The following is a 10,016-nucleotide window of genomic DNA, read 5'->3' as shown; positions in this document are numbered from 1 at the left end:
ATAGACAGATATATAGACAAGATGTTCATAAATATTTATAGATATTTGATAGATAGAAACATAGACAGATATAGACAAGATATTCATAAATATTGATAGATATTTGATAGATAGTTAGAGACATAGACAGATATATAGACAAGATGTTCATAAATATTGATAGATATATGATAGATAGATAGAGACATAGACAGATATATAGACAAGATGTTCATAAATATTTATAGATATTTGATAGATAAGACAGAGACATAATCAGATATATAGACAAGATGTTCATTAGTTCAGTTTGCAGAGGTCGATACTTCATGACCTCAGTGTTCCTTACATCATCAGATATATAGACAAGATGTTCATTAGTTCAGTTTGCAGAGGTCAATACTTCATGACCTCAGTGTTCCTTACGTCAAGGTCAACAGAGTCTAAAAATTACTGATTATGTATAGTCTCACATAGGTCTTTAAATATTCTAAGTTAGAAAAAAATCGAAGCTATGATGTCTACTTGGGGGTGGCACCAATGTAAGCCTTCTCATGTCTATTAAAAGTGGTCGTAAAACAAATAGTTCCACAGTAGGTCATATAAATGAAATGGTTCTATATGCTCAACAATTGCAATGTTTCATGTTTACTGAATTTTATAAAATTATAACTTGAATCTAACAGCTTCGTCTTCCTATTCCACAGTTTTATGGCACATACTTATCACTGGCAGCCGTAGTACATTTGAATTTCCGAGCCGGGTCAGTCTTTCCGGTCGCAGTTTGTACTGTACCTAGCTCTATGGACAGGACCTGTAACAAGGTTGACCGTCAACCGTTGACGTGGTCAGACTTTATGCTTCATATAGGTTGAATTTACTTTTACTGAAGGGGCAGAGGTGCGTGTTATTTTAATTTTTAAAAATTCTTAAAATAACCTGAAAAGCAAATTTCTGAATATTGATTTACGTGATTTCAGACATAAAAGTTTTATTTTGGCAAAGTTTTGACATTTTTTATTTTAAAGAAGTTTCTAGAATCCGGCTGCCGCCCCACCATACATGCTTTGGAGACGGGGTACTCCACTTGAAAAAAAGTTTTCAAAGGTCGTCTTTTGATTTTTTAAATGTTATTATTTACTATACAATTTTAAATGAAACCATTTTTTATTCTTAGAAAATATGCTTGTATTGCTGATACTTTTGCATCCCAAAAAATGTATTTTTTACGGCATTCAGTCTAATTTTTACCCTTTTTAATGGAAAAAATAACCTATTCTGAATACATGTACGCAGTCTTTGTACATTAAATAAATATTTCTTATTCAATTGAAGTATAGTCTGCAAAGCATGTAAAATCATATGGTAGGGCGGGCTGGGTCGATTCAATCTCCCTTTTATTCCATGATCCTTGCTTTTTACCCGTTGAAATAAACCACTTTTACTATATTACTTTCATAATTCATGCTAATTCTTTCAAAATGTGCGCTGAGGAGTTTGTGTTGCTAATCACATCAAATCCAATGAGAATATTAGGGACGTCCTACACCCACACGTCACTAAACCAAGAATGATGCGAGGTCTTACGATATGTACACTATGTTCATTTTTTACTTTGAAGTTTAAAGAAATTAGTAATGCTTTGTATTCTAAGAATTGCATATCTCTTTTTTGTTTTTAATTATTACAAATCAATTCAAAATTCATCCTACTGATCTTATACCTACTTTAAATCTACAAAACATACCATTAATTGTTATATAAATATATATATATTTCATATTAATAAATACCATGTATTTATTACAAGACTCATTTAGCTAAATTCGTTAAAAAATAATAAAATTGCATTGTACATAGAACGAGCTTACAACAAGGAAACATGAAATATTTAAAATGTATAAAACGGCGACACAGTAAAAAGTACAAATATAAAAATTTATGCTAGGGGTGGGTAGATGGAGGGAATTGATACTGGATGATTATTAATAATTCTTCATACAGGGTTACCCAAAAACCATGAGACTTTATGACGACCTAAGCTTACGTTTAGTCTTTAAAAGGTTTGCTTAAATTAGTTTGTGATCTCTACAGTTTCATATTTTGTGGGCACCTCTGCATGAGAATACGCTATTAAAGAATGTCCAGACTGATCATTTAGAAACAGAAGTTGTTTACTTTGTTTGCAGTACGTAATCGTATGTTGCAGGCATAGGATAGTTATAGCTAAAGATATTTAAGATTGAGACTACATCAACTTATTATGTGTACTGCAAACATTAATAAATGACGTTATTGTTTGTAAATGATGATTTAAGAGATTTTTTTAACAAATTTAAAGTATTTAACAATGTTCAAAAATGATTTTAACAATTTTACTCTATGAAGTTTTGATTGATAAAAGTTAAAAAGATATCATCGTTAATCCCTTTTTGACAATCTTTGGATGAAGGGTCGCTTTTAAGATTGGGCTGACAATCTCTGAATCGATATTAGATAGTTTGAAAATATTATCATTTTAAAGCGTGATGCATTTATTGGTTTAAACCCAGTATAAAGGGGACTAGAGCTGCAATATGAAGATTAACTATTTAACTAAACTAGGTTAGAACAAACATCGTTTTTAATCCATTTTTAACATTCAAGTTTTTTGGGCTTTTAGGGTCGTCCAAAAGTGTCTTAGAAAAATAAAATTTTTCCAAAAGTCTGTTTTTATTACACAAAGCTATAATTTTTTTCTTAAAGGGAGTGTTCGCGAAAAATGAACACTCCCTTTAAAAATTTCTCCTTATAGACGCAACAGATAGAAATAAGAAGAGTAGCGATCAAAAGCGATTATTTTTCGCCGTAAGCCTGTACCCCCTTTCATTTTTCGCGAACACTCCCTGTAACAAAGATATTTACCAAAACGATTTAACAACCGTTTTAAAGTTAGCTGATATTTTTTGCTAGGATAAAAACCCTGAATGTTGAAAATGAATCTTTAAACCATGCTAATCTTAATAACAGGAAGATACACCAGAAATCCTTCTATCTTTGGTTTCTTTAAGTGTACTGCAGATACTGGAGGGAATGTTTGTTAACATTCCAACCAGAAGTGCAGTTTACGTTAGTAGTAAGCCAAGGTTTATATAAAGGTTCTATTGTTTCTCATTTTGATCTATTTACCCCATTTTCCAATAATTTCGCTCATGGTATTACAAAAAAACCAAATTGCGTCATATGTAATCTTGTAGCAATGCAAATCTCAGATCTTGAAGATTTATCAATAAAATGATGTACGCTTATATTATGCGTATTAAACTTATTTACAGGATTATTATGAAATATGTTTGACTGTTTGCCTAGTGTAGCCTGACAAGGAGGTTTCAAGGGCTTTTCAAGCATCAACAACACTTAGATGTTAATGTATAGATAATAGAATATGGCACTTCAGATTTATTCGTTTTAGTCCTTTTGAGTTTTAGAAATACAAGTTGAATATTATACGTGAGTATTTTTATATGTTCTCACGAATACTCTTGAATGCTCACGTATGCCCGTGAATATTCCGTAAATACTCATGAATGAATACTCACATACTCACGTGAATATTCTGTAAATACTCTAATATTCACTTATTCCAATGAATATTCGTAAGTACTCGCGAATGATCCCGTATGCCAATGAATATTAGGTCAATACTCTTAAATACTCACGTTTACTCAATCAAACTTCGTAAATACTCATGATTTTTAATATATGAGTAATCCGTAAATACTTATATACGCTCATGAGTAATCCGTAAATACTTATATACGCTCATGAGTAATCCGTAAATACTTATATGCGCTCATGAGTAATCTGTAAATACTTATATACGCTCATGAGTAATCTGTAAATACTTATATACGCTCATGAGTAATCTGTAAATACTTATATACGCTTATGAGTAATTTGTAAATACTTATATACGCTCATGAGTAATCCGTAAATACTTATATACGCTCATGAGTAATCCGTAAATACTTATATACGCTCATGAGTAATCTGTAAATACTTATATACACTCATGAGTAATCTGTAAATACTTATATACGCTCATGAGTAATCTGTAAATACTCATATACGCTCATGAGTAATCTGTAAATACTTATATACGCTCATGAGTAATCCGTAAATATATATATATATTCTCATGAGTAATCTGTAAATACTTATATACGCTCATGAGTAATCCGTAAATATATATATATATATTCTCATGAGTAATCTGTAAATACTTATTTACGCTCATGAGTAATCCGTAAATACTTATATACGCTCATAAGTAATCTGTAACTACTCATGGGTATTATCGTAAATACTCATATATTCCCACATGAATTCTTCGTAAATATCACGTAATTTAAACCTGATTTCTAATTTGTGTGACTTTGTCAGGTTTAACATATTTTAAGCTCTGAGTACAACTTTTTACCGGAGGATTTGAGAGATCATTTCACAACAGTTTTGGAGGATTTTCACGTGTTCACTGTACAACGGTACACCGCATAGGTAGTGTACATAAACCCCATGGGGTCTTCAGAAAATACCTAATTTGAAGACATCATCTTTGTTTATAAATTCACAATGCGTTTTGGATCGTCAGTTTTGCTTTTAGTAAACAAATAACTCTAGATGGAGTTCTAGATTGTAATCTAGATCTATATTAAAACTTGTTGTATTGTCTAGTGTCTAGATTATCTAGAATGTCAGTTCTAGAATTCTGCACTGAGTCTAGGAGAAGCACTTCTTCTATCTTGTCTTATAATTGTTGAAGGTTCTCGTTTCACTGTATTGTATCTAGAACAGGATAGGGTTAATCAACATAAACCGGGTACATGATTCAGCTTCCTGGTCATCCTCAGGCATATCGAACTGGGTAAGGCGTGGTGTAGGTGGAGTGGGTGGAGCCTTCCATCGTCCACTTCGTACACACAGCTTAGCTAGAAGAATTAATATTATCGCCAGAACAACGGCGATTCCCACCGCGATGAATACAGGAATGGCGATGCCGGTGGCGTATATTGTTGCCATTATACTGGACTCTTGAACTTCTACATTCTGAAAGACGGCAGTTGTTCCGCCCTGATTTTTTACAAAACACTCATATTTTCCAGCATCCTCCACCCTCAGATTCCTCAGCAGTAGAGTCTGATTTCCATCTGTGATATTCGCCCTGGCAGGATCCAGCTCTGCCCCGTTCCGCCGCCAGATAATTGTAGGGCGGGGCCGGCCCAGGACACGACACTGCAGTAACATACTTCCGCCTGCATCCACCAGCTTTGCCTGGTTCCCCTCCGCCCTCGACTTGCCCGCCTCCATCTCCCCGAGGAGGTTGGTCTGATGGATAGAGGGCGGTTCAACCTTTACAACTCGTTGTGTTCTTGTCAACTTTCCTTTATCATTTTCCGCCTCACATCTAGAAAAAAATTATATAATATGGGAAACTAATTAAGATAAAATATTTTTGATCAAATTAATTCAATTAATCATTTTGGAAACAGTTTTTCCTTCAACTCTCAGCTTAAAATAAAACTGTACAGGCGGAATTTTCAAAATCTTCAAAACGAAATGAGAAAAATTTACTAGTTACTTCAACCAATCATAAAGCTTTCAATTAAGTTGTAAATTCATCAAACACCTTGCAAGGTTTAATGACCCCTGGAAACTTTGATACCTAGCTACAAATCAAATAAAAATGGTTGCAAAGCCAAAATGAAGATTTGACCTGTATTCTCCCTCATCTATATCCTCTACCACTACACCCACTATTAGAGCTTGTGTTTTCTCAACCAGTTTAAGATTATCATTCAGAGTTACAGGCTTCCCATCCTTATACCAAGAGACCTAAATACAATATACAAATCATTCAGAGTTACAGGCTTCCCATCCTTATACCAAGAGACCTAAATACAATATACAAATCATTCAGAGTTACAGGCTTCCCATCCTTATACCAAGAGACCTAAATACAATATACAAATCATTCAGAGTACAGGCTTCCCATCCTTATACCAAGAGACCTAAAAAAAATATACAAATTCTAAACATGCAATTTTGGTTTGCAAAAACTCACGCAATGTGATTTATGACATTAACGAATGATAATTAGACAAAAGAAAACTTAATGATTTTATAACTTTCCTTATGAAAAAAATATAAATTGATGGTGAAATTAAAAGATAGTTTTCAAAATCTTCTAATTTAAAAATAGATATTTATATAATTGCTGTGGAATACTGTAATGAACAATAATAATTTTTTAGAAATTTAAAACATATTCTTAAAAGTCCTACCTTAGGCATATGTGTGCCGCCAACTTTACAAAACAAACGTACACCTTCACCCTTCCCAAATATTAGAGTCTCATTACTGTACATATTTGTACTGTACAGCCGGGGTGGTTCGTAAGCCTGTACTCTAAACAAAATAATGTGATTATTAGAAACTAGGTTGGAAACAAAGTTTTCTTTATAGGAGTCAACAAATTCAACTAAGAACTTTAAAACTTAGTAAAAAACATTCCCGTGGTTCTGCACAGTTCCCCAATCAAAATGTGAGGCAAATCAGTTAAGTGGTTCCTGAGTTTTGATCGTACATTCAAACAAACAGAGATTACTACTTTATATAAATATGGCTATATAAAAAAGATTGTTCAGAAAATAAAATAATCACAAAAAAATCCCAGAAATTGGTTATATACAAAAATTGAAAAATTAAAACAAGAATTATATTTATCAATTCAAATTTAAAATAGATGTTTGAATACGAATGGAATCCACAATATACCTTATCTCAATTTGGTCTTCCCGCAGGACCGCATCTAAGTTATGCCTGCGTCTAGGGCCGGGCGGACGAGCGCGGCAAACATAAGTTCCAGAATTATCGGTTTGAATTGCTTTAAACTTCAAACCTAAATATTAAAAAGTGAATTAGTAATATATATTTTACAAAAAATACATTTTTTACAAAAAATACATATTTTACAAAAAATGCATATTTTACAAAAAATACATATTTTACAAAAAATACNTCCCTTGGGCAAACACAAATAAATTTACACTTTTCTCTGGAAAAAGTTAAAGAGTAGGGATGAACAAGGTTAATTAATAATGTTGCTCAAAATAGGATACAAATATTTTTTACATTTTTTGACCCCTTTTTTTGGCATTTTTTTCAACCCTCCCTAGCACCCAAACTATTAAAGTTATCGGTCTAATTTTGTTTTCAATGAGCTGGCCTTGAAAATTGGGCTATGAACATGCTTTTCAACCCCTAGCCATTGCAGGGTTAAGGACCAATAATAGCCAAAAAATATTTGGCAGATTTTTTGTTGAACAAGTTAATCAAAATTTTTATTAATAAGTACATTATTATTAAGTACATTATTATTAAGTACATTATTATTATTAAGTACATTATTATTAAGTACATTATTATTAAGTACAGACAAAAAATACAGTAATTTTCCTTGATAAAAATATAAGATTATTAAAAGGTTTAATATTCAATTTTTATCTTTTTATTCTTAATATTTTAAATTTTCCACCTTTGACAATATCGAATCTGGTAATGTCAGTGTACATCTCTAATGAACGATCTTCAACGCTAGCAATTTCCTGAAAAAAATGCTTAAATAATAAGTAAGACAAGAACCCTGAGGCCGAATTTGAAGAAGTTAAACTGAGTCGCTGAACCGACAATTACCGGTTCCAATTGAGCGCCTGCTTAAATCTCGGAACACTGAATACAATTTCAAGTGGAACCAACAATGTTTGAGCCGCGTCTCAAATTTAAGACACGTCTCAAATTCTTTAAATTCGGCCTCTGGTAAAGTGAATAAAACATTATGAAGTTTTGATAACAACTTGATAAAAACTCAAAAGGTTGACAGGGGGGGGGTAGTTATTGTCTAGGTGTTATTAAATCTAGTTCTATAATTCTATTGCTATTATTAATTGGTTCAACATTTTACATGGAGCTCTTGGGTAGACACATTGACACAGACTATTAAGAATTTTAAATTAATGAAATTCCACGGGCAACGCCGGTAGGATAAGCTAATCCTCATGATTAAATACAAACTGCAGGTAAACTGCAGGTGTAACTATGAATTGCATTTAAACCCTAGACAACGCCGGGCACTCCAACTAGTTATTAGTTAATAATTTTATTATTTCTGTTGTTATCAAAAATTATTAAATTTGAAGGATCAACCTGATTTCCGTGAACTGTCTGTTTATACCAGGATATGCTGTCCTCGCTATAATTGTATCTAAACAGGAATATTTAGATGAATATATGAATAGATGTTTAGATTAATAGATGTTCAGATGAATAGATGTTAAGATTAATAGAAGTTCAGATTAATAGATGTTCAGGTGAAAAGATATTTAGATGTTTAGATGAATAGATGTTTAGATGAATAGATATTTAGATGAATAGATATTTAAATGAATAGATAAAGAGATGAATAAATGAATAGATATTTAGATGAATATATGCATAAATGTTTGGATGAATTGATATTTAGATGAATCGATGAATATATGTTTAGATGAACAGATGAATAAATGAATAGATTTTAATATGAATAGGTGAAAAGATGCATGGGTGAATAGATCATTTAAATAAAAATTGAAAAAAAGAATAGGTAATTAAAGGATGAATAAATAAATGATAAATGAATATATACCTGCTAGCAGTACATTTTACTTCCACCTTCTCCCCCTCTAGCACTTTCTTTTCTCCACTAAAAATACAATAATTAATCTTTTTTTTCCAACTGGGATTAAAATAATAAACCTTTTTTCCCCACTAGGAATATAATAATAAACCTTCTTTTCCCCACTAGGAATATAATAATAAATCTGTTCTTCTTACTAGGAATACAATAATAAACCTTCTTTAGCCCACTAGGAATACAATTATAAACCTTCTTTTCCCCACTAGGAATAAAATAATAAACAATCCTTAGCCCACTAGGACTATAATAATAAACCTTTTCTTCCTACTAGGAATACAATAATAAACCTTCTTTAGCTCACTAGGAATAAGAATAATACACTTTCTTTTCCCCACCAGGAATATAATAATAAACCTTCTTTTCCCCACTAAGAATACTATAATAAACCTTCTATACCCCACAAGTAATACAATAATAAACCTTCTTTTCCCCACTAGGAATAAAATAATAAACCTTCATTTCCCCAGTAGGAATAAAAAATAAGCATTCTTTTCCCCATTAGGAATAAAATAATACACCTTCTTTTCCCCATTAGGAATAAAATGATACACCTTCTTTTCCCCACTAGGAATAAAATAATAAACATTCTTTTCCCCACTAGGAATACTATAATAAACATTCTTTACCCACTAGGAATACAATAATAAACATTCTTTACCCACTAGGAATAAAATAATACACCTTCTGTCCCCCACTAGAAATAAAATAATACACCTTCTTTTCCCCACTAGGAATACAATAATACACCTTCTTTACCCCACTAGGAATAAAATAATACACCTTCTTTTCCCCACTAGGAATACAATAATAAACCTTCTTTTCCACACTAGGAATACAATAATAAACCTTCTTTAGCCCTCTAGGAATACAATAATACACTTTATTTTCCCCACTTGGAATACAATAATACACCTTCTTTTCCCCACTAGGAATACAATAATAAACCTTCTTTACCCCACTAGAAATACAATAATAAACCTTCTTTACCCCACTAGGAATACAATAATAAACATTTTTAGCTCACTAGGAATACAATAATAAACCTTCTTTACCCCACTAGGAATACAATAATAAACCTTCTTTACCCCACTAGGAATACAATAATACACCTTCTTTTCCCCACTAGGAATACAATAATACATCTTCTTTTCCCCACTAGGAATACAATAATAAACCTTCTTTTCCCCACTAGGAATACAATAATACATCTTCTTTTCCCCACTAGTAATACAATAATAAACCTTCTTTTCCCACTAGGAATACAATA

The 10,016-nt window shown here is 31.9% G+C and overlaps 1 protein-coding gene and 1 long non-coding RNA gene across 5 annotated transcripts; both read right to left on the bottom strand.

Moving 5' to 3' along the window:
• Window positions 1–1,731: 1,731 nt before the first annotated feature.
• Window positions 1,732–4,814, bottom strand: LOC111716534 (uncharacterized). 4 transcript variants are annotated; one of them, XR_002768521.1, is made up of 5 exons: window positions 4,340–4,814; window positions 3,678–3,692; window positions 2,941–3,432; window positions 2,359–2,657; window positions 1,732–1,973 (listed from the first exon to the last, which is right to left on the bottom strand). It is a non-coding gene; the product is annotated as an uncharacterized LOC111716534 (long non-coding RNA). The 4 variants fall into 4 exon arrangements; XR_002768519.1 differs by having other exon boundaries at window positions 2,941–3,692; XR_002768520.1 differs by having other exon boundaries at window positions 2,359–2,634; window positions 2,941–3,692.
• Window positions 4,815–4,864: 50 nt separating this feature from the next.
• LOC111716535 (hemicentin-2) lies at window positions 4,865–9,281 on the bottom strand. Its single transcript, XM_023492019.1, has 9 exons — window positions 9,268–9,281; window positions 8,699–8,755; window positions 8,221–8,278; window positions 7,553–7,622; window positions 6,793–6,916; window positions 6,300–6,423; window positions 5,732–5,850; window positions 4,990–5,422; window positions 4,865–4,927 (listed from the first exon to the last, which is right to left on the bottom strand). The coding sequence occupies exons 1-9, from the start codon at window positions 9,279–9,281 to the stop codon at window positions 4,865–4,867; spliced, it is 1,062 nt and encodes a 353-aa protein (XP_023347787.1).
• Window positions 9,282–10,016: the final 735 nt, after the last annotated feature.

This window comes from Eurytemora carolleeae, unplaced genomic scaffold, assembly GCF_000591075.1.
Source record: "Eurytemora carolleeae unplaced genomic scaffold, Eaff_2.0 scaffold2101, whole genome shotgun sequence".
NCBI classification, from domain to species: Eukaryota; Metazoa; Arthropoda; class Copepoda; order Calanoida; family Temoridae; genus Eurytemora; species Eurytemora carolleeae.
The sequence above is the reverse complement of the archived record's forward strand: the minus strand, read 5'-3'. Positions and strand labels throughout refer to the sequence as shown.

Excerpts from the sequence above, each read along its gene's own strand:
- LOC111716535 (XM_023492019.1), bottom strand. Across the intron at positions 6,424-6,792 it reads GAAGACCAAATTGAGATAAG|AGTACAGGCTTACGAACCAC; the intron begins GTATATTGTGGA and ends TATTTTGTTTAG. Across the intron at positions 5,851-6,299 it reads GCGGCACACATATGCCTAAG|GTCTCTTGGTATAAGGATGG; the intron begins GTAGGACTTTTA and ends TATTGTATTTAG.